Here is a 27,588-nt window from a genome sequence, read left to right on the forward strand (position 1 = left end):
TTCTAAAACTTGCTGTTTATTCAACAACAAAACAGTTTGTTAAAAAAAACGTGGTTAAAAATGTACAACTATTTACAAAACATAAACGAATGTTAATTTACCTACAATTATGGAATGTGTATATGTTTATATTAAATTTATATTTTATATTAAACTAATTATTACATATATACCAACTCGAAACATTTTAGTTTTTACACGCTGGATTTATCAAAATTAGTATTGGTCCCAACTGAAAAAAATGTGGAACCAAGTTAGCACATTCAGATCATGGAAGTATCCTTCAACATCCTCTACTTTACAACTATAAAAGTTAGAAATTTTGTTAGTCAAAGACACATACAACAATTATAAACATCTGCATCATTAGAAATTTTGTATAATATATTACTTATAAGAACAGCCAGTTTCGCTGTAAATATTTTTCAGATAAAGTAGGTACTTGTAAAATCGTTTACCATGTTAATGTGATCACTAGTGGCCCACTAATTGACTACCAATAAATTAAACAATTATTTTTGTGTGTAGATATTAAAGTCGGTGTACACCTCTCTGGAAATAATAGATCTTTATTTCGATTTAATAAAATGACTAACAACATTTGGACAAATATCAAACGCAATTCGCAACCAACCAGATGTGTGTACACCGCCTTAAATAAAGGAATTTGGTAGCATTTGTTGCCGCTACACTTTAACATAGACACCCTGTGTGTATTGTACCTATAACAACTATAAAATTGTCAATCAACTATGTCTACTTTGTTGATTTAATGTCGGTTAAGGCACGATGAGAGCTTCGTAGAGGAAGAGGAGAAGACGGTACTTTTGGACTAAGTGAAGTTGATTTATTACGCTTTAATTTGGAACCATGAGGTGCACTATGCAAGTTCCTTTCATGCGCATATAATAGCACCCCAATATGCCTATATCCTGCTTCCATTGCTATCTTTAATGCGGTACTTCCATCCTAAATTAGGTATGTTTAGATAATCCTTGAACATAGTCACATAAATTACGTACCACATCTATTATGGTTGAATCACAGTCGGGTTGGCTTAAAAAGTGTTTGACAATGTCAATGTGGCCATGTTCAGAGGCACACATAAGCGCAGTGCTGCCATCTTCGTCTTGAATATTAATATCTGCACCTGCTTCTAAAAGCATTTGGACCATATCCAAACGACCATGACTTACAGCCAACATTAGAGCAGTTTGTCCATGCTATGCATGCGATTAAATACTTTCCAAAATTCTATTATGAAAACTTACTTGTTTTGCCCTGATGTTTACATCTGCCAATTGAAATAGTCTTCGAACTACATTGGCATGTGTTGGTGAACACATTTCCGCCAGTGAAACCAACATAACACTGGTGTACCCTGCCGTGTTTAGTTGATTGATGTCACAAACCTTTGAATCTAATAAAATGGACACAACATCAAAATTTCCATGAGAAACAGCATAGTGCATTGCAGTATTGCCCTGCAAATCAAGTTTAAACACAGAAGAATACCAAAAACGTTATACTTACACTAACATCTACCATATTAACAACGTAATGTAACAAATCTGAAGAAATATCTTCAAAACAGTCTAAGTAATCTTCAACATCTAATGGATCTGCATTAATTAAACTTGAAATTTTGAACCATTCCTGTTGAATGATGTTGATGGCGTTTTTAAGTTGATTTTTCAAATTTTTTGTTTGACCTTTTTGTAAAGAATCATTTAGTACTTTTAATGCAGCTTGCATTTCTTTACTTGGTTTCACTCTGAAAATTATGAATTAATTAACAATGTCCCCTCAGGGAAGGTACACTTACTTTTTTCTATGTCCTTGAGCATTAGATTGACACAAATCACTTTCTGGCAGTGAGGTTGACTCTTGTTCAGTTTTAAAGGTTGCATCTACACCATTCTGGGACGTTGATGAGGATATTTTGCTTAACTTATAGCTTTGTTTTACTTTTTCTAAGGGACTAGGCGGATCGTTGTCATGTTTTGGACTTAAGTCCAGACCAGAGAGCCTGTAAGATAATTACACGCCAATTAGACGCCTTTCACAATACCTACATATAAAGCACCACAGCTAATTTAAGAAGTATAGGTACCTTGTTAAAAGAATGTGCTGATGCATATAAGTTTGACCATTTTGAGTGAATATGTCTTTAAATCTCAACATTCGGGAGAATGCAACAATTACTTCATTGTTTTAAAACTACGCTCCATTATTCTCTCCTTAAACCATTAGATTTGATTTTCATTTTGTTACGTCAATATCTTGCGCGCTCGATGTGCGCATGCACCAGTAATATCCTACCAGCCAATGTCGTAGAGTAGCAATTAAAATGATTTGTTCAATTTTGTTTTTGAAAGGGGAAGCGCGGGTGGCATAAATACATTATTTCGATTAAGAAGAACATTACATATACTTATGATATGCGTATAGAATTCAAAATTAGTAAATTCTACATTTCTCAAAAGCACTATACACGCGATGGTTGAAGAATATGTATTCCTTAAGGTGTGCCGAAAATAATAAATAACAAAACATTTCAAAAGCAGATGTATTTAACTATTAAAATAAAAAATGTATCATACCCAGACGCTTCATTAGCAGACGCTGGAATTTTGGTGTATGTATCCTGTCTTCTGAACTTTCTACTTTCAACGGGTGTAGTAGGTATTTGAGGTCGTGGAATTTTAGACGGCATGGCATTCTCTTCTTTCTTGGGCGAATCATCTTTTTCTTTCCGTTGACATTTTGAACAGAATGAGTCGTCTAGTGAAACATATTTGGTATTGCAACCTATTTCGCTTGTATCCTTTGTTATTTGTTTTGTGTTACAACCCACATGCCTAATTTCGTTTCTTAAATCTTTGGTGTCTGTAAATTTAGTCAGTGAAAAGCTCTCATATTGCATCGCCTTATGATAAACTTTAATAATTTCATTTTGGCATGCTTTTGATTGGGTTTTCGATTCGTGCTGACAAGCCTTATGGAGATTGGACGGTTCATATTGACAGGCAACTGTTCGATTGCGTGGTGTCAAATTTAATCTGTCTTCGCCTAAATTAAATGACTTGCTGCGAGGTACTGCGAGCGATGCTAAGGAAATGGATGAACCGTCGGTGTTCAAACCTTCTTGAGCATGTGATAATTTATTTTTCTCCTGCACACACTTGCTACACGTATCTTCATCCAGAGTGTGATCTGATACACCCACGGTAGCTGTTTTTACATATGCTTCACTACTGGCGTCCGCTGTTACAACCGTTGCTAAGAGACCGATGGTATTAAAGCTTTTTTTATGTTCCGCGGTTTGTGTATAACTGTGTGCGGTTTGCACTTTTGGTTCGATTATGGTTTGACTGCTGGCTTCGTAGCATTGTCTACTGGGCTGTGTTTGTGTAGTTTTAGCGCATAGAATTGGAGATGATTTGAATTCGTTTATATTCGAGTTTGGGAAGAATGGTACTTGATTGTCTGTCGTTAAAAATCTAATTTTCTCTTTATACCATTTGTCTGAGTAACCACTATTAGCATCACCATTAACAGTCGTAGTCGAGACTGATTTTGTTTTTGGATTTTGATGTCCAACACCTACGTTTCTTGTTAGCACTGAACACATTACGCCAAAATCTCTACGTGGGATGGGTGGAGGTTGTCTCTCTTTTTTATGAATGCTCTCGACACTAGCCGAATGTGTTAAGGAATTCGATCGTAACCTTACATGTGGCAATGTGACCGTGTTATTTATGTATTTTCTATTTACCGCATTCATTTCGGTTCTGAGTTGAAGTAGTAGTTGTCGTTTTTCTTCTTTTAATACTGATAATTGTGCCTGCCAAAGAAACAAGACTGCCATTATAGATATAAGTTTATGAAGCATATAGTTTCTCACGATGTAGCATTTGTCTTGAAAATGAACATAATGTAATAAATTTGCCGACGAGGCTTTAACGGAAAGTACCAATCAATGTTATTATACTCAGTTGTGGGGAAATAGGAAACCACCACAACTAAGGTGAACAATGTGAAAGTTAAGAAACAGCGTAATTACGATTGTAATATGTATATGCATACCAAATTTAAATACATCACAAATGACTGGGATTCAATAACCTTTGTCTAAATCTGTAAGGTAAAATATAAGTAACCCCTATAATGGGTTAGATCAGAGCTGGCCAAACCGTCGATCGCGATCTACCGGTCGATCGCGGCGATCTTGCGAGTCGATCATCTCATCAGCTTACGCTTAACTTAAAACGAGTGCGCCCAAGCGACCAAAACCCTACTAGTTTTATAAAGAGTAGGTAGAAGACTTTTTTTACCACCCACACGTTAGTAAGTACCTATTGCATTGGGGTAAAAAGTGACCCCCCACTTTTTTGACGGAAACACACGTTTTGGGGCACCAGGAATCCGAATCAAACAAAATCTCGATAATGTTGGTCTGTCTGTGTCGGTCCGTCTGTACTCTCATTTCCGGCTAAACGGCTGAACCGATTGGGACCAAATTTGGTACACTTATTCTTAGATATAAAAGGGCAGAACCGCGAATACGCAGCTGTGCGGGTGGTATAGCAAATTTTTTACAATGTTTAAGGATACATTGGTGTGCTTCTTCTTCTTCTTCCTTTTCCAGATTTTGTTTGATTCGCATTGCTGGTGCTTCAAAGCGAGTATTTCCATCAAAACAGTGGGGAAGGGGGCATTTTTAACCCCAATGCACTATATCCCTTTACTAATGTGCGGGTGGTAAAAAGGTAGGTAATCTGAAGAGACATTTTTTGGGTGTACATAAAAAATATGCAACTTTCCATCACAATCAGAAATAAGTGCCCACCAACATCAGAAATACGACAGACTAAAGTAAAATGAAAACTCAATTACACATCATCCTAACAAAAACCTTTTTTCATAGTAGAAGTAGCTGGTAGATCGCGAAGGATCTTACTTGTGCAGAGTAGATCAAACGATACAAAGGTTTGGGCACCTCTGGGTTAGATATTCTAACCGATTGTCATATTAAAATACAACATTGTTGTAAGCAAAGAAAAATGTGAACGCAGCTTTCTATTATTGTTTTTGCATTTCTAAAAAAATTGGGAAATGTAAATAATTATAATTCTCAACGCATATGAGATGAGTGAAAAGTTTGAAGTTGGGAAGTGGACGCCAATAGTTCAAAATAAATGCCTTGTGCATCATGGTAATTGAAAATCGAGCTGAAAATCTTCGATTACGATAAAAAATCGATCAACCTAAGGAAAATAAAGACATTATTTATGTGTCCATACCTTCGCCTATTAATTTTTTGCATGCTCTCGAGAATTATTTGTTACGGATTACAGTTTTCCGTGCCATGTTTTGAATCGAGAGCCATCAAAAGTCATTTTGTTTTATTATTTTCTACGAAGAGGAGAGACGAATTGTTTTAATACTGGGACTAACACTATCGTTTCAGTTAACAAGCATTTGTTCCATTGTGCGGATGATCGAAGATAAAACGCCAAAGTTAATAAAAGTGGTATAAAGTGCCGAGACTAAAAGAAGGGGTACGTAACTCGGAAAGAACACTTAAAGCGAAATAAAATACAATAAAATTTCATTAGAGGTTCTTCTTCAAGTACAGTTAGGCATGCGAAACGAATCACTTTAAACGCACCTGCAATGATGGAATAAGTTTAACTCTTTCTTCGAGTTCTTTTGTACGTTCCAGACTTAATGCCATTTGTTCCCTTATATTTTGAAGGGCTGCAGGACTAAGACCGTACGACTCAACACTTATTGTATCATATTCTCGTGGTCCATTAGCTGCGTCTGCAACGGATGGAAGGACTGTCATGCTGGATCCCGACGCCGATGACATGGATGACAGCGAGGGTGCTCTGTGAAGTGTTTCTAAAATATAAAAAAAAATGTCTGTTACTGCATTAATTCATCCACTGGAAACTACTGTAATCAGTTAGCTTGATAAGGATAACGTATTGATAGATAAGGCACTTATTAAGCCTTAAAAACCGCACAAACACTAGATTAAAATAACAACATTCACCTGCTTCTAATTGGTAAAGTTTAAAAGAACAATAATGAAGCTACAAGAGGAGATACGCAGGCGTATTTTATAGAAATAATGGGTAACTGTTTAACGTTAGCTTGGATGCGTAACGATTTCAACGTTACATAAATTTACTGTAGCAATATCGGAAAACCTTTCTCTGCATAAAATAAATTCGCAAATTGACTAACCAAAGAAACAATTAACACTCGAAACTGGCACTAAACGTGTTATCACAATGGGACTGTTCTATACAATAAAAATCGGCTACGGTAAAGGCAGGAAATTGCAAATTATACCGACTCTATAGTTACACAAATTCAAACTTCCAAATATTTTCCTCAAAATTTCGGGATGTTAGTGCTGGAGAACATAATTAAATACTGCATTTATACCATTCTATTTGTACTAAACCATTAGATTAGTCAAGTAACGAGTCCATAAAAAGTCCAATTAAAAGCTAATTAACGGTCATAGGTAAATAAACTAACGACGGTTTTATCCACAAAAATAATCCGCTAATTACAACTAGAAATGTAAATCAAATTACCAAAGGTCTACAAGTCCTATCGTTCCATTTACCAACTTAAAATAAATGAATGAGTGAGTTTTTGAGTTGTGCGCCAATGTATATCTGGCGGCAACAAAGTTAATGTCCCAGCCGTTTTACAGCAAAATGTATTATAGGCCACAGAAACGGCTTGGAATTGCATCACGATTATAAAAGGCACTATTCTACAAACGGATTATAATGCACTTACCATGAACAGCTGTAACATCGGGAAGATTGCTGGATAGTTTTTTTCCTTTAGATCGCTGCAATGTTCGTTCGAAATCTGATACAACCTCATACAGATCATCTTGTATCAAAGACGACTTATTGGTATTCGAGTGGGGTAGTTCTTCTTCGATTGCCTAAACTAAAGCATTTAAACTAACGTTTTAATCTTGGCGAGGTACCTTCTGATGAATTTTTTCCAAAGTATGTATAACAGGAGGCTCCAGTCCCAGCAAGACCTCCATCGACTGTCGCTGTCGGCGACGGTCGCGACGTCTTTTGACCGAACCCGTTCGATCAGCTTGCTGCCCAATGGATTCGCAGTAGCGTACAAAATCTAGATCTATGTGATACCCGTAAGGGCAACAGTTGCATTGTTGGTACCATGTATAACCTAAGAAGCAAATTTTCCCTAATTTCATTGTTAATCGGACGAAGTGAACTTACCAACATTATCAGTCTGTCTTGCAATGGTGGGTAATGGGCCATGGTACTCCATAATCTATAAACAAAAGTAAATTAATTTGATAAACCCTAACGATAGATACCGTTTGGCGTTAGAAGAATTGAATCGCGGTTTTTAAATAACTTCCGAAAATATTGTAGGCAAAAAGTTTGCACAAAATGTTATGATTAGGACGCTCACAAGAAAATTTTTGGATTCTTGGGCTGTGATTAACTTATATACGAGTTGGTGTGTATGGGTATAATAACCTCATTACAACTGCTACAACCTCAATGTCCGAAAAAAGGGAGAAGTAATAAGAGCTCCTAACAAGGCCAAGGTGAAAAGTGTTTGACCGCACAATTAGTACCTATGTTATTTTTAGCTATGTACAAAAGTAAGAAATCGTACCTACTACTTATACACGGGAGAAATTTTAAAGCTATTACATAAAGATCATTAGTATTCAGCACTTAGTGAATAAACGTGTTAATGCAAGTTTATGAGTATCTTAACGTTTAATATATTCGTAGGCGTTCGAAAATGCAGCGTAGGTGACCAGGAGAAATTGCTGGTAGTTGCCCTCTTTCGATATTTAGCAATGTACCACAATTACCGAGATTAGTCAACATCAACCCCAAATAATCCTCAAATATTGGTTACTCATTTGTGAAATAGTCTTCAACTGATCAGAAGGAAGTTATGCAATACATAATTGGTGTCCAACACCCATCAGCATAATTATACAGAATTTTCGTATACGTTATGTCATATTTTTACAGCAAGCGCAGCACATGTAAGAGAAAACCTAATTTTAGTCCCTGTGCATTATTAACAATGCTGGATTTTGGAATGTCCGCCTTGAAAACTACACAACTTTTCTTCACAAAAAAACCATTTCCCAATTATTCCACTTGATAATCTGTCACGTTCTGAATAAATATAATTGCTATGAATCTACATGTCACCATATAATACAAAATAACAGTAGGTTTGTAACAAACTTATAAGTACCAGAAATTGCTGCTTTCTGTAGCCACATTTACCTCCACATGCAGATGACCTCGCGGATGACTGTTGACAAAAAGTGTCTCTTTTCGATTTCCTTCCTTCAATTTTACGTTAATGTGTTCCTTTACTAACGGAAATTACGTGAATAGGGGTAGATCTAATACAAGGGGTAAAATCTTCTTCGAAATAGTGGTTCGAAAGTTGCTGGGTCAAATTACTCTGAATATACTTCTGACACCCGAGGGAAGACAGTTACGTGGGTACAAAGTGGATGGCGAACGTTGCCCCGAATTACTTGTAACAAACGTCATCTGAATATGCCTGCAAATTACGGTCCGCATAGCTTTCGTAAAGTCGTTGAGTGAAAAATTAACGTTATTCAATGGTAAAGTGCTTATTTATTGCTGCAGTGTAGTTTATTTCTCCGCTCATTTGGCAGAATTTTTTCAATGATATTGGGCGCATTGGGAGTGAAATTATGCTGGAACTGCCACAAGTGTGTCAAATGTATTTAGAGACTCGAAATAAGCTATAAACGGGGATGCAGAATTTGTTGCTAACTTCTTGATAACAACTTCTATGTTATTTGGTTAATCAAATCTGGAATTAATTGCTGTGATAAATTGTGTACAAGAGTTGCAATTGTCAGCTATTTACAAGAGTACCATAAATAAATTTATTGTCCTTTTAACATTTATACTAATCTCTTACTGAACTGCAAGTGTGGAATTAATTGCACCATATATAGCTAGCCAGCCACTGGTAAGAGTAAAGTGACTTAAACAAATTTATTGGTGGTATGGTTTCAATGCAAAAGCACCCTCTATATTAATTGCTTACTAAGTTACGAGTATGAAATAGAAACTCTTTTAGGGTGCCACCTACTCGCAAAAGTGTATTAATCAATTTATTGTTGCTATAGATTGAATGCAAAACCACTCCCTACATTAATAAAACATTAGTCGTCTAATATTTTTTTGCTGTAAGAATGTTATTCTAAGGACTTTTCTTAGTTGTCAGTGACTCATTATCATTTCTTTAGTGCTCGATTGTTTTTTGCTTCAACCGCCATGACGAGGAATAACAAAAATGTTTAAAACTGTGTTTCCAATAAACTACTTTATACAAAGTTACGCTTATTTTTGTACTACTTAATAAGCCATAGAACGCATTCTGGGCAACATTACAACCGGAAAGCATTAGCAATATGATGGTGGCCATAACGCGTTGTGGCCAAATTTGTCGGCGATTGGCCGAAATCGACTTTGATATAGTGGTCCAATCTCGAACATTCTCGATGTATTGGATTCTACAGTACAAAATCTATAAGAAAACGTTCTGAGAAGTCCTTCTTTGTGAGGGTTTTAAACCTCAGCACTAAGACCAAGTTCTTTACAATTAAATCCGTTTAAAGAAAAATGCTTTAAACAAATCGGGAAATCTCAGAAAAAAATATGACACATGGCTTAGTAAGCTGTGTTTGTAAATTTTACTCACAACAAAATTTACAACACCCTCAATCGTATATTGTTAGGTAGGTAAAAGCGAATTTCCTTCAAATTACGAATTTCTAAAAAGGGATGGAATTTCACTGATAATTGTAATTGAAGGGTTGCTTAAAGCTAATCTATCAGGGAAATACAAATATTGAACCAGCAACAAAATTTTCTTAAATTTACGAATTTTTAGAACAGAATGAGATTTTGCTTATATTTGGCAATTGGAGGGTTGTTTGTAGATCTCCATAATATAATCAATCAAGGAAATAAAAATATTGGACCCGCAACAAAATTTACAACCCCCTCAATGGTATATTCATATATTGCTACGTAGGTAAATGTGAGTTTTCTTTAAAATTACGAATTGCTAAAACGTGAGGGAATTTACTTATAATTGGCAATTGAAGGGTTGCTTATAGATGACTTAAAGATAATCTAATCTATCATGGAAGTAAAAATATTAGATCCACAACAAAATTTACAACCCCCGCAATCGAATGCTGCTAGGTAGGTAACAGCGAATTTACTTAAAAGATACGGATTTCTTAAATGGGATAGCATTCTACTTATAATTGTCAATTTAAGGGATGCTTGTAGATCCTTTTAATATAATCGATAAAGGGAATAAAGATATTTGGCCCACAACAAAATCTACAACCCCCTCAATTATTGTATATTGTTACGTAGGTAAAAGCGAATATTCTTAAAAATTACTCATTTTTAAAACGGGATGGATTTTACTTACAATTGGAAATTTAAGGGTTGCTTGTAGATCCTTTAATCATAATCGATCAAGGATATGAACATATTTGACCCACAACAAAATTTACAACCCCCGCAATCGAATGCTGCTACGTCGATACGAGCGACTTTTCTTAAAATTTTTTAGACCAGAATGAGATTTTACTTATACTTGGCAATTGAAGGGTTGTTTGTAGATCCCCCTGCCCTAGAAGGCAGTTTCTGGGTTGGTTGTAGATTACTTAAAATAATCTATCAAAAAATTCAAAATATTTACTGTACAACAAAAATTACAACCCCCGCAATCAAGGATTGCTATATTCGAGGATGTTAATATTCTACAATATTACGTAAGTTTCAAACAAAAAGGATATTTATTATTAGAGGAAACTTTAAGGGTTGGTTGTAGATTTTTTAAACATAATCTATCAAAAAATTCATAATATTTAGGGTACAACAAAAATTACAACCCCCGCAATCAAAGATTCCTATACACGTAGGTGTGAATTCTCTCAAAAACTACGTCAGTTTAAAACGAGAAGGAAATTTATTGTTAGAGGGCAGTTTCAGGGTTGGTTATAGGTTACTTAAAAATAATCTATCAAAAAATTTAAAATATTTGGTGTACAACAAAAATTACAATCCCCGCAATCGAGGATTGCTATATACGTAGGTGTTAATGTTCTAGAATAATACGTAAGTTTTGAACAAAAAGGAAATTTATTGTTAAAGGGCACTTTAAGGGTTGGTTGTAGATTAGTTAAAAATAATCTATCAAAAAGTTCCAAATATTTAGGGTACAACAAAAATTACAACCCCCGCAATCGAGGATTGCTGTATATTAAGTATGTGGTAATGTTCTACAATATTACATAAGTTTCGAACAAAGAGGAAATTTATTTTTAAAGGGCACTTTAAGGGGTGGTTGCAGATTACTTAAACATAATCTATCAAAAAATTCATAATATTTAGTGTACAACCCCCGCAATCGAATAAGGAAAAAGCGAATTTTTTTAAAAATACGTATTTTTAAAACGGGTTTGACAGCGAATTTACTTAAAAGATACGGATTTCGAAAATGGGATAGCATTTTACTTATAATTGTCAATTTAAGGGATGCTTTGTAGATCCCTTTAATATAATCGGTCAACGAAGTGAAAATATTTTGCCCACAACAAAAAGTACAACCCCCGCAAAGGAATACTGCTACGTAGGTGATACTCGAGGTGGTAGGTAAGAGCGAATTTTCTTAAAAATTATGGATTTTTAACACGGGATGGAAGTTTACTTATAATTAGCAATTTAAGGGTTGCTTGGAGATCTTTTAATCATAATCGATCAACGAAATAAAAATATTTGACGTACCGCAAAATTTAGAACCTCCGCAATCGAATTTTCTTAAACATGACGGATTTTTAGAACAGAATGAGCATTTACTTATACTTGGCAATTGGAGGGTTGCTTGTAAATCCTTTAATCATAATCGAGCAAGAAAATGTACATACTTGACCCACATCAAAATTTACAATTCCCACAATCGAATACTGCTCCGTAAGAGCGTTTCTTAAAAATTACACATTTCTAAAACGAGATAGGAGTTTACCTATAATTGGCAATTGCTTGTATAACCTTTTAATATAATCGATCAAGTGAGTATAAATATTTGATTTATGTACAGTAGATTTCTAAACACACCATCCTAATAACATAAGCTTAAACAGGGGGTCACACATACTTGTGTAAAAAATGGGGTAGTAAATGGTCATAATATCATGTTTTTTATTAAATAAGTTGAGCTAAGGTTTAGGGTATATACACATTCCGATTTTTCAAAAATCTTTTCAGAGAACAGTAATCTCGACAGTAATTAATAGTAAAAAAACTAGCACGAGTTGGTTAACTTATTTGTTACTTGGAGGAGACCGACGAGATGACCAAAGGAAACATTTTTTCAAAATAAACTAAAGCTTCAAAAGATTCTTTTGGGAATAATAATTCTAAATTACACTTCTTTAATTTTCCTCTATGTAACCATAAGGCGTAGAACGATGGGACAAGTCTTGCTTAGGTGTGTTCTTTCCAAAATTCGTCCTAAATTCTTGCACCAAGCTGGTACTCGTCTAATCGTGGACCTTACCAGAAAATTCCGATCTCGAATAAATTTGGTATATACGGAGATCAACGGAAAAATTCGCATAACTTATCTGCAAAGGACACATTTTTAAAGTGGGATTCCAGTAATTTTAGTGCCATAACTTCACGTTGGTCATTTATAATATAATATAAGTAAATACATTATTCAAGACTACATAGGTTGCAGCAACTTACAGCACGTAGCACTTCGGGTTAACCTTGACCATGGTAACTACAGTTACCCCAGCAGTCCAATCGCGGTTTTCCATTATTCATTTTGCAAGTAGTAACTTGTATTATATATCACAAGCACAACCTTTGATTCAAAAACGTGAACTGAACAGGTCAAATGTAACCTGTAACTGTACTAAACTTAAAAATATGTGTAACAACCTTGTAACGCACTGAACAGTTAATTGAAACCACGTTTATTCTGTTTTCGCACTTGACTGCTATAACTATTTAGCACATGCAAATTGCCCTCCATTAATGAGAAATGAAAACTAGACAAAGGAGACTGACCACTTAAAATAATTAGCCTTAATACTATGGAAGACGGGAAATTATCATTTAACTTAGGTTATCAATCAGCTCGACAAAAAAATTGGTTTCAGAGTTCAAAGAACCACCACTGGGTTTCATAATACAGATTGCAATTTTTCAGTGCAGAAATAGTGCTTGCGTATGTATTAGAAAATGAAATTACATGTTATTAGAAACGTTTATTGCATAAATGAAACATTGCTTTTCAAGGTTTTGCTACTGATAAACTAATGATATCGAATAATTCCGTAATTAACAATTACCCAATTATAAATGAAATATGTACGTACTCAAAATAAGAAGTCTTTCCATATACCTCAAACTTGGGCAACAATATTTGTTCTTTGGTGGCAATGAATCGCTCCAACTTGCGTCATAATGTGCAAATTAGGTTCAATTGCAAACAAACTTTACAGATACGGGTATGGCAAATCACTTCTGGGCCGTTGTCCTTGGCAAACAGAAGTACCACGTGAGGTTTAAAAAACCACTCATTTGGGGTAGCCTGCGCGTATATAATAAACAATGGTCATTATTTCTCGACACTACACATTAAACAGATTGTACCCACCAACCCACATTTCAGAAGTTTATCAATAAAAATATTATCTGTTATCTGAATGATAAACTCTATGATAGAGAGTAAAAAAATAAGCAAATATTTATTTTTTCCATACACGAAATCGGAAAGCTTTTTTGTTACCAGTTGTAAGTCATTTATGTAGGGCTGCTATTTTTATCAAAATTAACGAAGAACATATTCCTGTAATGACGAGACCAAAACTAAATTGGTGCATTCAATTATCATGTCAATGGCGAGATAAAAATAGCTAGCGATTAATTGACCGTCATAAAATTCATATACACAGGATCGCCTGACGGTCTTCTAATGAGAATACAAGTAGTACAATCACTTCAAAGGTACCAACAGTAAAAGGGGAGCCGTAAATAGTACTTCACTCACCATTTAATCATAGATGTATATTTAGATGACGGTTTAACTTGCAAGCATTTCTAAAAATATTTAAAATAAGAAAACTACCTCCGCCTTTCTACCTGACTAAGCTTATGTAATTAGAAGAAAACACACAGAACTGTACACCTGCTAACGAAAGCATTCTTTCAACGTGTGGCTTTATAATTGTAATGGTTTGCGTACTGGGTTTCATTTGCATTGCAATTTCAGTAGCCCACAATGCAATTATAGCGGCAGCTTTTGGTGCCGAACTAACAACTACCACTCAACCAGTACGACCTCATGATTTTACGTAGGTACATGAACATGAATGCTATACAAGTTTTCGAGCTGGGCTTTAAAATTAAAAAAAAATCGTTAAGCCGCTTGTGAGCAAGAGGCGAAGAGTGGACATTTGTTTTTTCGATTTTAATAGCCCTTATGGACATTTCATGCCTTAATGTTAGCGAGAATACAAACATGAAATAATTTTTAATTTCTGATCGAATGACACCAATAAAAAGTCTGTAAGTGGTGTAGTTCCGGAGCCTTTGTGACTTACGACAGACAGACATAAGGAGCGCAAAAGTGCACTTTTTATTTTTGGAAAGTGAAAGTGCACTAAATACATCAATATCTTTTATATATTTTTAGCGCTAAATGTGTAACGAAAAAGTCAAATGTAGCATCCTGTATAACGACGAATAAGTAGCTACATGAAACCAGTCATGAGGGACCACAACGCCCAACTTCCAATTACGACCACAACCCCCAACGTAATGCTAGGTTTCACGCCGAACCTGACCACAAACCCAATTTGACTACAACAAGAGATTGTTCGCTTAGCCTTGTTGATGAGACTTTAATACCTTATTTCTGGGTATTGGCATTTTTGTTCCACTTTTGCAAAGATATCATTGACTTTTGTAAGTACAACAGACACCGTAGTCCAGTATCTTTACTTGAACCAGATCTAAGCCTAAACATCACATAAAAGGATTTCATATAACTAATAAAACAACCAGCGGAAAGATCAACTTTTATAAAATTTATTGAATCGCAATGCAATTTTATTTTTTTTTCAAGTCACGCGTACCGATTTAATAAGATGCGAAAATGACGCTTTAACCATTAGAAGTTTTATAAGAATTTCCAAAGAGTAAAGAAATTATGGAAAAAATTACCAGATTTTAAAAATTCGGAAGTAAGTAAGCATTTGTTACAATATACTTAAGTACACAATGCTGTCCCTAGATCTCATTTTATTTTTTATCCTAAAATTCTATCCCTTGGTTTGAGGTATTCCTATCTCGTATCGGGAACGTCCCTTAGTTCTGAGAAATAATGAAGAAAATATGTACAAAGATCGCATCCAGTGTTCTTAATACTATGTTTTGGTTTACTTTCGTACGAAATGGGAAAAACCCAAAATTTGTTTTTTTAGTATAAAGCAGGATGAAAGTCGTAACCTCGGTCGTAACAGTTCCAAGTTAGACCTGTCCGCTCATATTTTTGCCGTCTTTCGATTAATTTTCGTTAGCACGTTGCTATTTTATTGAAGCTTAAAAGTTATTCAGCGACAGAGCAAAAAAAGCATTACAGGAGAGTCGATGGTGTCGTCTTTCCGCCCGTGAACACGACAACTGCCAAACGCTTTGGCAGATTTGGTTCAAACTTTGTACAGTTGACACCACATGGAACAAGCCTATTGAAAATGGATCAAATTCAATAACCTCGTACTCGTAGGGGTTTATTTTATAATGTAACAAGCCTATTGAAAATGGGTCAAATTCAATAACCTCGTAGGGGTTTATTTTATCATGGTCCGTGAGAAATAAAAAGGTTGAAGTCTTTAAATAATAGCAACGTACTAATAAAAACTTTAACCGGTGTTAACGTAGTCACGGAATACAAAAAAGCACTTCAAAACTCTGTAGTAGAAAAAATGTCGAGTTGCTATTATATCAAAAACTAGATGTAAATTGAATGGAGTAAAACAATTTTTCAATTTAAAACGTGTTTTTCTCCGCAACTTTTTATATCACATCTATGTACAATTTATAATTTAACGGTAACTATTTAGTATTTCCTATACACTTTTTAATGTAAAACTTCCAGCTCTGCCTGAGGATGACTTATAGTCGAAATCGATCGCCGTCAGAAATAATAAAAAAACTGTTTGAGTCGCATTTTACTTCATTTTTCTATTAAACATTCACTCAAACAATATGGAGTCCTTCTTCATCAAAACCTTCTACTTAATTTGACGACTCTATTTAAGTTGAGTAAACACTTCCAAACTATCCAAATCAACGGACTCCTTTATTACTGTCTATTACTGTCGACGCATGGAACACAAATTGTGTGATTTAATCTAAAAATTGGAGTTATGGTCCAGTTGGGCGTTGTTGTACTCGAGGTCGTACTTACTTAAAAGTTGAGAGTTCTGGTCAGATTCGGCGTGAAGCCTATCATAAAGTTGGGGGTTGCGTTCAGAGGTGGAAGTTGGACGTTTTGGTCATTAGGTGTTAGGTGGTCAAACCCCCATGAGCAGTACTAAACAAATTTTTGGATGCTATCCTTTATAACTACGTATTTAATTTTCATTAATTTGGGATCGATCGAAAATGTAATAGGCACTTATACTTATTGTTAACTGTGTAAAAAAATTGTAACAATTCTGCAACAAAAGAAAAGGAGCGCAATTTTACCCTCTGATTTAAATGTTGTGCTTAATTAAATGATCAAATTTCGTGCTTTACATCCTACGCGATAGTTTCTACTTCTACGGTACGAATTCGAAAAATCGTAGGGAACTATTGGCACGTACACCAACACAACACGACGCAGTTCTCTTACCATGTAAGCATTTTAACAGGTAAGGATGGAACCACAGGATTCCTGGGAAAACTGAGTTTATGGTCACTTTAAAAAAAATATATACGAATCTTTTCCTTGTGAAGATTGCCGAACAAACTGCAATGGACCAATCGTTGGTAGAAAGCTCTCACATTCCTTGCATGATTCAGAGCTCGCACAATTTGCAAGATAAACTAGCAAGTTATTTTCCAGAACAATTAATTGACGTCTTCTAAATGAAAAAAAAAACCAGGAATCTCCAGAGTGGGCAAAGGAACCTTTAAAATTATTAGTTCCATTCGCCACTTCCTACCTATGCGAACTAACGTTCTCTTTAATGTTGAACATAAAAACTAAGGAAAGAAATAGATAGTCTCCACTTAGAAAGTGATTTGATCGGTTACGTATCAAAAGTAGAACCACGTTTCAACAAATTATTGAAAAATAAAGAATAAATTGTAGTTTTTCATTGTAGTAGTATAGTATTTAGGTACTAACAATTGCATTTGTATTTTACTTGCAACTCCCCGAGTAGAGTTTAGCGACCCCCAGGTTGAAAAACACTGCTTTAACACAACTTCGATGACCAGGTCATAACATGTGATGAATTCTTCTTGATCGTGTCCCTAAATGTTCCTCACTTCTTCCTAACCTATTCTATTAATTAATAATAAAAGAGTTATATTTTATCAGTTATAGTTCATGTACGTGGATATAATACTCGTATAAGATGCTTGAAATAAAATTAAATCATTTTTGCCTATCTATGCCGCGTTTAAATTTGACTTGAAAATTGTAACATATTCATCTTGATAGATCTCAAGTTAGCTTATTTACTACGCTGCCCACGCCCTGCGTAATGCAAGAAAAAGTACAAACACATGGACGAATAAATGATGTACATTCAATTTTGGCTAGTGATGAGTAGGTAATATTATCTACAGTAAAAATAAAAAGGATTAACGGACTCATTCAAAACATTAACACTAAGAAGTGCTTGAAACACATGTTTTTGCCTACTGTTGTCTTCCCAGCTTCAAAGAATAGCCAGTGACGAAACAATAATGTGAAAAACCTCAATGTAATAATGGCATTTCAAAATGTCGGAAAGAATATAATAGAAAAGTTGATGATTTTCAAAATTTACCGTATACATTTGGCTCCAAACATTCAGTAGGGTGTGTTAGTTTGTAATTCAATCACGTTGGTGCAAGGTTAAAAGTGGTATTTAAAATTGACAAATCGGTTTAACCTTTTTCAATTATCATTCAATGGTCAGGCTTGGCTTTCGCATAATATAAAGTGTAAACATCAATGCACGCATCTCTCCCATTGTCAAAATGTTGTGAAATCGCTATTCGACGATAATTCACCTCGTAATTTACTCAATCACCAAGGAAAGGCGTTGGCCACGAGTAAAATATGTTTTAAAAGAAACGAATGGCACTTATTTTCTCAGCAGGCTTGAATGAGGGCTTAAAGTACAAAAGACGAGGCGCAGATATTGACAAAAGTACACAAGTTATTTAGTCTTTCTTTTTAAATTAAAAAAATTGCTATATTTTTCAGTTTTGTCCGCCGCACTCGCTTCTGCGGTTTTGAACTACCTACTTTTAGGAGAATTGCCCTAAAGTCCAGAAATTTTTTTGCAATAAGTAGACTATGACTTGAAGGTGTACCAAACGGCCTTCATATTTGGCACGTATACCTCTAGTAGTGCGAAGTTTTGAAATGGGAGAGCTCTTCTCCCTTGCCCATAATCGAGATTGGGGGTAGGTGTGTGGTGGGTGGGTATTCAAAAGGGCGATTGCGTGCCCGGTCTTCCTATACAAACAGCCCCTCTTGTGTGTAATTTATACCTGTTTATCTAGTATAGTGTAAAAAACAACAAATACTTTTGTGCAATTCAAGTTTACGAACTATAGTTTAAACTTTAAAAGATAAAGTGTAGATGAGCTTGCTCTGTAACTGCACTGACAAAAATCAGAGTTTCCTTAATTAACTACTTTTTTATGTACTATGCACATCTAATCATTTCTTTACAGTCTCGGGAACTATTTTTAACCACCTTTGAAGTATCAACTTGACTAATTATGCATAGAAATATAAAAACGAAGCTTTACTGAATCTCGTGAAACCGGATACGAGTTTAAATTTAACAAAATTTTAATTAGGCAGTCAGTTACATGTAGGTAGGTACCTGTTTGGCACTCATGTTTAAACGATTTAAATTACAAAGCTGTTTGGGAATGTTTCCCTCGTCGAAGAAGAGAGCCAGCCAGGTAGTTAGTTATGAGAAAGAGTGTCTTTGAGGTAAATAATAATTGAATAGGTAGTCGAAGGCATGCGACTGAAAATAGTGAGACGATTCCGAAGATACCAAGCGTTATTGTGCCAAAGCCCTTTATCGTACACCGTTGCGGACACCTGCCTCCTGACAAAAAACTCAAAAGTGTAGATCTAGTAAACTCGAAAGAAATTTCTGAAGGTAATTTCTAGTTTGATATGTAGAACCGGGTCCGCCGGAAGAAGGAAGATACAGGTAGTGTTATTGTTGAAAACCTGTTTTTGGATAGAAGGAATTTAGGGGTGATATTCATTTGTGTTTTATTCCGAGGTCGTATTAAACGAGACTACCAATTTAGGTTCTGCATTAACATAGTTTTGCATTTTAATGGGGATTTGATATGTCCCGGGTAGTATCCCGGGTTGTACTAACCGTAAGGAGACTAAAATAATTAATTAAAATACCTTTACTTCAAAACTGAAAGTAGTGCGGTGAATGATCAGACATGATAGAAATGGGGGATATTGAGAATTTTGTGTGTCACTATAAACTAATCAGGCGTATAAAACAGAAATAATTAGCCACCTCATCAAGAGTTTAAATCTTAATTAAGTACAATAAACTAAAGGATTCGATTTTTGAAAAATTGGCAATGTAATGAAGAAATTAAAAGCTTCATACAATCTGCCGAGATCCCTGATTGGGATATAAAAGAGTTCTCATGTCACACGCCGGCCGTAGAGCGTTGAACGTTACCGAAGCTTCACTTATGGTATGCGGGCCACAATCAAGAGACCGGATGGCGGATACATTAGATTAGAGCATCCCTCAAATCGGAAAAACCGAGGAAAAAACCAATTAAAGAATTCAATACTACGATAAATTAAGTGGTCTGCAGAACTCGGCACACCTCGCGGCACACACTCTTAATGGTTGGATGAGAAGAACCTCGGGGAGAAGTGTGTGGGTGGAAATGTGGCAAACCGTACAGAGAGGATGAGAATGATAGGGCACGTACTCAGACAGGGAGGATTAGTACAGCTAGCTATATACAGGGTGGTGACTTGCGTAACGCATCATAGGGATTTCAATGTAAAATTCATAACATGCGATTATTGGCTCCCCAAATTATTTTAGAGCAAAAATGTATTAAGGTTTTTTGTAGAAAATTTTTTACGTCAATCAACCGCATTACTTTTCAATTTTTTGCATAATAAAGACGGAAAATTGGAAAAATAAAACCCGCATCTTTTTCAATCATCTGTGATGCCATGGAATTTTCTAAAACAAAAAGATATCCAGTTATCAATTAGCAGCAGTTCGAAATGGAATGGATTTTATGTTCGACTTGGTTACTGTCTTGCAGTGAATGGTGACTTATTCGAACATTTATTGTAAATTGTTATAATAGGAAACCGTTTTTAGTAATTTGGTATTTCTTTATGTTGAATTCGCTGTTCTAAATATAATACTTTTTGATAGAATTTGATTTGTTTTATAGCTGACGTTCCATGGCATGACGGATATTGGCGTAGTTTTTGTATTATAAAATTCCATGGCATCACAGATTATTGCAAAGGTGCGGGTGTTATTTTTCCAATTTTCCGTCTTTATTATGCAAAAAATTGAAATGCAATGCGGTTGATTGACGTAAAAAATGTGTTTCTACAAAAAACCTTAATACATTTTTGCTCTAAAATAATTTGGGGAGCCAATAATCGCATGTTATGAATTTTACATTGAAATCCCTATGATGCGTTATGCAAGTCACCACCCTGTATAGAAGGTAGGTCAGAGGGGAAGAAGCTTGGATACATAAATCAAATAGTTAGGGACGTAGGCAAGGGCAGTTATGTAGAAATTAAAAGATTAGAGCAGGATAGGAAAAGGTGGAAGACTGCGTACAACTAATCTTAGGATTGTGGACCCCGAGAAGAAGACGAAAAATACAAACCCTAATAAATTAAGAAAAAAAACGAAGTAACTGATAAATTTTTCATTTTTTAAAAACTTTCGACATTTTGCGCGATCGGATATTTTCCGATTTCGATAATTTTTTTTTGATATGTTAGTATACACCTAAGGCAACTTTTTCCCGGTACTTATAGCGAATCTAAAACATACCTTTGACATTTTTCGATCCGCCCTATGCCCTAATCCAGGGTTTCTCAAACTTAATTGTTCCACGTACCCCTATTAGACTGTCAAGCCCACGGCGAACCCCTTTAAAAAATACAGACTACAGATAGGCATTTTATTTAAAAAATCATGTTTTAAATTTGGTAAAACAAATAAGGTATTTTCTAAAAAAAACAAAAGAACTATTTTTAATAAAAAATAAAATAATTTAAAAAATAAGTTAAGTAGCTACTAAAAGGTTTATTTTTCTTTCGGCCTTAGGTGGTGTTGAAGTGAATGTTTGTAGGGTGAGTAGGTTAAAAAAAATTTGAGCCTACTCACCCTACAAACCTTCACTTCAATAAGTAGCTACCTTATACCTACTGAAATTAATGTGGTGGGTGGGCTTGTTTTTTTTTTCGCAAATGGAGTCGATTCTCGGAGGAATTTTGCTCATTTTTTTAGTCTCGATTGATATTCGGCGTTCAGTCGATTCCTATACTTCGTCTTCAATATGACCAGGTGTGAAAACCCACTCTCACATAAATAAGTGCGACTTTGCCCGTGCGCCGTTGCGCTTGTTGTAAGCTGCCACCATTACGTAAATTTTTTCGCGTACCCCGGCGTACCCCCAGTGGTACGCGTACCCCACTTTGAGAAACGCTGCCTGATCTATAACTCACTTTCGTCGAACGTTTAACACCTAACACCATCTAAATTTAAACAAACAATTTTCCGGAAGATTTTAGCCCGGATTTTAGTTACTAAGTAGACTACTTTCAAGTTACTCGAATTAATCCTCCACCTCTTCATTTATTGACTTCATTTAAAAATGGTTGTGTATTTTTAGATTCCTGGCTTGAGCTATTGATCATCATTTTTGGTCATGTTAAAATTTCATCAAACTTTTAAAGAATAAAATTTAAATGTTTTTTCTGTCTGTATGTATGGCAATTTTCTGAGATAACGGCTCGACGGATTTTGTTCAAATTTTGGATTTGTATATCAGACATACGGAAACAAGAATAACGAGCCGGATCTTTGAAAAAAATTTTGGAGCGCCGCAACGGCATCGAACTTTTTTGTTTCAAATAACAACGCAAAATTTTTAATAAATTATGCCAAACTTTCTTTTTATATGTACAACGTTCAAAAATTATGCTAGGTTTTATCACAAAAAAACCGAGAAAGAAAATGTTATAGTTAAAAAACCAACACTTTTTTCGGCAACTGTTATTTTGATTTCGTGCAATTAGGCATAACGGATGTAAGGCTGGTTTTAATATTTGGTTTGAGCTAAGAAGCTGTTCCTGTGTAGAATTGGACACATGGTTTAAGCACAAAGGACTTTCAAGTCTTTTGAACGCCATGTTCTATGCATAATTTTAGTTTTGTTTATATCCCGGTTTATACAGAGTAAGATCCCAGAGCCATTAGACATGACTTATTTTTAAATAAATAAAATCTTAGGTTCCGAGTCGAATTTTATGTCCTAAGAACGCCTGAACACTTTATAGCGTTGGGTCTGTGACCAACATACCTACAGGTACCAGGTGAGAAAGGTGAGTAGAAATAAATCGCTTAACTTTACTGAAATTTGTATGGCTAATTTTTGTATATATTTTGTAAAATATTCTAAAGTTACCAGACACTATCCGCTGACAACAACTTTTTACAGACGCTTTAAAGCTCGCAAAAAATTACTTATGAGAGCTTTATGTATACGTTCTACACCAAAATTTTTACCGCGTTCGATTCAATCAAGGAATGTTATCTTATAATAAAAAATTGAAATATTGCAAAACCAACATTTGAAAAGGTTCGACAAGAGTTTGAGAATAGATTATACTACTGTCTTACCAATAACGGAAACCATTTTGAACATTTATTGAAATAAAAGCCAACTTTAGAAAATGTATCATATTAGTTTATTTTTTGATTTGCACGATAATTACTAACCTAAATGTAATGCTATTTGGTATGGTTGGAAAGCATTTTTCAGAGCTTTCCAACGACGTATCACACATGGGGGGTCACTATTTAAGATTTAAAAGTTGGGGTGGCTGGGGCGCAGGGGGTTGGAGGGGGTGTGTCGCCAACTATGTCATTGTGATTCCCCCTCCGAATTACCGAAACGGATTTTGATTTTTTTAAATATCTCGTTTATTTACTAAGATATGGGGGGTGATAAGTTTTCAAATTGTTATCCTGTATACTGACGGCTGGCTATTTTTTTGTGTCGGGAGGCGGGTGGTGTTTATTTACTCCCTTCAAATTGTCTGACTGATGAAATATAATTTTGTAATAGTTGTCTAAATAACATAATCAAGTATATAAGTATAAATAAAGTTCATTAATTTTTTCGGAACATTAAAGCGCCTATAAGAAGTTGTGGTCAGCGGGAAGTGTGGCGACACTCGATACTACTTTAGAGTGATATACACAAAAATGGGCCATACAAATTTAAGTAAAGTTACTCTTATTTTTACTCACCTGGTACCTGGATATTGGTCACAGACTCTACTCTGTAAAGTGGTCAGGTGTTCTAAGCACATGAGATACTACTCAGAAGCAGAGCCTAAGGTTTTATCCTCGGTTTCACTATTTAAAAATCGGTCATATCTAAGGGCTCTGGGATCTTAGACTAATATATTTATTGTAGATGTCGAAATAAAGTCATTATTATTACCTACCCGTTGAATGGGGAGAAACATTCAGGGCCCTTCAGTTCATATAGGCACAGAAACATCGTCGGAGCATCCTTAGAGATATACCGCCCTGCGTGACTAATTGCATCACGAAAAGGTGATGGGCGGTGGGGTCGTCACATCCCGACGCCTAGCTATTATTTATTAACGGATACGCATGAAAATAGAACGAAAGTCAGTACTGTAGGACGCATAGGTAGTTTATGACTCCACATTTCCTACTTTTAGCAGACCTGAAATGCATGATTTACCTGGGATCGAACATTATATAGTCTGATCGAAAAAGTACGAATTGTTTTGGATTCTACGCACCAAAATTAATAAGAAAAAGTGTTTTCCCGAGAAATGTTGGTGCAGTCGATTTTTGGAAAAAAAGGAAGGTTATACACTGCTTTTTTTTGGGCCCCGAAGAAAAAATTGTCGCAGATCGACCCGGAAAAAAAATTTTCTTATAGAATGTGGCCTGTAGAATCCATAATTTCAAACAGTTCCAAGATTGGGCTACTAGTTCAAAAGTTACAGCCCTTTAAATTTTCTTTCGAAATTGGTTTCTAGTCTATAACTTTTTATTGAGAAGTCTGATCGAAAAAGTACGAATTGTTTTGGATTCTACGCACCTGGGATCGAACATTATCATGCAGAAGAATACTAATTATGGGCTCTCTTGTCCGTTTATTGCTGGACATCTATGACACTGAAGCGTTTTAAAATGAAATCATCTTTAAAATATGAAATTTAAAAGGTACACTACCTGCATGTACGTTCCGAGGCACGCCCTTGCATAATTACTAATTAGAATTGGTTACTTGAAGTAACAACAGTGGACGTTGTGAGGGAAGTTGAGTAACTGGAGGCTTCTTTGTGATACCTACAATACGCTGTACTTAGTCATAAGACCGAAAGGGAATTTTTGTGTTCATCGGACAGTAGTTGTGGAATCTATAAAGCAGAAACTTTTACATAAGACCAGACAAAGCAATGCAGGATGGACTAAATCTTGTTTCTAGTCAACATTTTCCGAGACATTTTCCGCACCATTTATGCACTAATATGACAGCTCGGGTTTTTGTATACATAAGAGCATAATGTCGAATAGACAACGGCCCTCAGGAGTCAGGTAACAAAATTGAATAGACACGCAGATTATTTTTCAATGGATTTTTCGACCATTTTGCAACTCGGCAAGGGAAAAGGCGAATGCGCATATTTTTGACAATCCGCTGAAGAATCCTGGTACTTACTTCGAGAATCTTTGTACTGTATATACGTACTTTTGTCGGTACTTACCTGCCGATTTACAAATTATTAACAAAAAAAACTAAAATTAGTCAATTATGTGCTCGCGTTTAGGGGAAGGATGAGGGACATAAATCAAGGTGGTTTGAGCCGTAGTAAAAATATAGTTTTCCTCATACTAACACGTTTTATCTTATTGCAAGGAGTGCATATAATTGTCGCACGCTCTAGAGCACCCTTTCCTTCGTTGCAGTAGATTGTTCCTAAGTCACATTTTCGTTATTGCAAAAAAGTGTAAACATTCGACCGTAGCTCGAGCAATTACAATTTCCCAAAATAGAGTGCAACATATCGCGAATTACACCAGGTTCAATTTTTCGCATTCACAGTACCTGAACAATTTCTCGCCGTGTGCGATCCGACCGAACGTCTCTGGAACTTGGCAATGGAATATAAAAATCCATCACTAGGGACGTTCGGGTAAAGCTTACACATTGTTAGGAATTAATTATTATGTTCGCGTTCATTTAAATATTTGGTACGTAACCGCCGCATTCTTTTCTCAACACTTTCCCATGTCGTTTATTATTTTTTCATTTGGCTTGCGAAAGGAAAGGAACATCCCAAGCGTTTCTAGAAGTTCATTGCGCTAAAAATTTTTAGATTCAGTAACTGATATATTTTTAGATGCCCTTTGAATAAATCTATAGGCATGTTTTGAGTCACGTTTCCGGAATCTAAATAGTTTCAAAAAAATATGGAAATTTATGATCAAATGCTGCTAAAATGTGTCTGTAGTAATAAGTGCAATCAATAACACTCAGACTTCATTTAAATATGCATTGGATTAGACTGCGGTTTTGCGACCGGTTGTACATATATTCATCATTGTGACCTTCCAACTAAATTAAAAATTGCCTTGGAAGAGACAGATGGGTTACAAAGTATATTAGATTGCAGAGAAAGTAGATCAACGACGCCCCCAAAGTTTTGGCGCCTGTTGCAAATGCACTCTGTGGCACTGCATGAACTGTACTACTGGACAGTGAACACGAAAGTCATTTGTTCATCAAACGATTTACGGAAAACCTTTTCACTTCAACTTCCATAATTGAAAAAGCACACATTTAGCTTCCAGTAACTACGTTAAATAACTTTTGTGAAAATCCTACAGGTGCGACTGAGTTACCACACTAGTCAAAACAACAAAATTTAAAATTCAGTTAAAACAGGAATAAATTATGCAGAACGCGAGGTTTCGGAAGCAAAAATTACAAAGTTCTGCCCTGGGGTATCATTTTTACATCATGGTTAAAAATAGTTGAGTTATTAAACTGCACGTTTGAGGAACGTAAGAATTAGAAACAATTGCAGAGAAGAAACACATGTTTTATTTAAACTTAAACCGCCTACCAAACTTCCAAGCTCCAATTCACCATTCAGAAAAAAAATCCTTTTATTGTTTGGAAACACAAGTTCACATACCTAACATATAAAAAACTTCATCGAAAAATCACGGAAACACGAAGCAACAAGCGGAGCAACTACCATCACTTAAAACAACTTTGCTGCACGAGCGTACAAACTGCGAGCAACTACTTTAAAGTTGAACCACAAACAACAAACAACGTAACGAACTTGCCAATCGGTTTACAGTTATAAGCAAATGCGCATATGCCAAGGCAGGGGACATTTGTGGATTTGAACCTTTGTTCAATCTCTTTACTATCACTTTTTTTGCCGGTTGAACTCAAAATCTCTCATTTGCGTGAGTATGAGGGTGCAATTTTATGGCGAGTACGTCACGCACCGTTTACCTCACATTTTTCTTTTCATCAAGTTGTGTTACTCGTTTTTTTGTAAGTGGTGGATTACGAGGTTATACGAATAATCTCGTAATCTACAGGCAAAGATAGCGAGATGAGATCCGCCGGATGCATGCAACCCATTTTACTTTCAACATGAGAGCTAAGTTGCTGCATTTTGTTCCACTGTAAGAAATTTCAGTGGTTCGAAGAGTATTTTGAGAACTTTTTGTTGTACAAATATACCATTTCATTATGCAAAATGTTACCAAAGTTTTTCAAAGATTTTTAAGATAAGGTTTCTTACAAGAATGGGAGTGGATTTTGTAAGTGATTGATCGTTACTGAGATACTATGAGCGTTGTTATGAATAAACCATGCTATGATGTCAGCTATGTAGGAG

The 27,588-nt window shown here is 35.4% G+C and overlaps 1 protein-coding gene across 6 annotated transcripts; it reads right to left on the reverse strand.

Annotated features, from left to right (window-relative positions):
- On the reverse strand, positions 1-27,015 carry LOC116165366 (KN motif and ankyrin repeat domain-containing protein 2-like). 6 transcript variants are annotated; one of them, XM_031479744.1, is made up of 11 exons: positions 26,794-27,015; positions 7,293-7,347; positions 7,028-7,239; positions 6,829-6,982; positions 5,675-5,910; positions 2,604-3,847; positions 1,826-2,029; positions 1,534-1,774; positions 1,272-1,484; positions 1,023-1,223; positions 1-969 (listed from the first exon to the last, which is right to left on the reverse strand). In XM_031479744.1, exons 2-11 carry the CDS (start codon positions 7,342-7,344, stop codon positions 757-759), a joined length of 2,970 nt encoding a protein of 989 aa, XP_031335604.1. In that variant the 5' UTR covers positions 7,345-7,347; positions 26,794-27,015; the 3' UTR covers positions 1-756. The 6 variants fall into 6 exon arrangements, with proteins under 6 accessions (XP_031335604.1, XP_031335603.1, XP_031335602.1 ...); XM_031479743.1 differs by having other exon boundaries at positions 26,866-27,014; XM_031479742.1 differs by lacking the exon at positions 26,794-27,015 and adding an exon at positions 24,130-24,165.
- Positions 27,016-27,588: the final 573 nt, after the last annotated feature.

Source organism: Photinus pyralis, unplaced genomic scaffold (assembly GCF_008802855.1).
Source record: "Photinus pyralis isolate 1611_PpyrPB1 unplaced genomic scaffold, Ppyr1.3 Ppyr1.4_LG3a, whole genome shotgun sequence".
NCBI classification, from domain to species: Eukaryota; Metazoa; Arthropoda; class Insecta; order Coleoptera; family Lampyridae; genus Photinus; species Photinus pyralis.

Bases quoted from the DNA above. Each gene is read 5' to 3' on its own strand.
- LOC116165366 (XM_031479742.1), bottom strand. From the start codon at position 24,150: ATGTTTCTCCCCATTCAACGG. The intron at 7,348-24,129 runs GTAGGTAATAAT...TTTTGTTTATAG, and splicing joins TGTTTCTCCCCATTCAACGG to ATTATGGAGTACCATGGCCC. The intron at 6,983-7,027 runs GTACCTCGCCAA...GCTTTAGTTTAG, and splicing joins TGGAAAAAATTCATCAGAAG to GCAATCGAAGAAGAACTACC.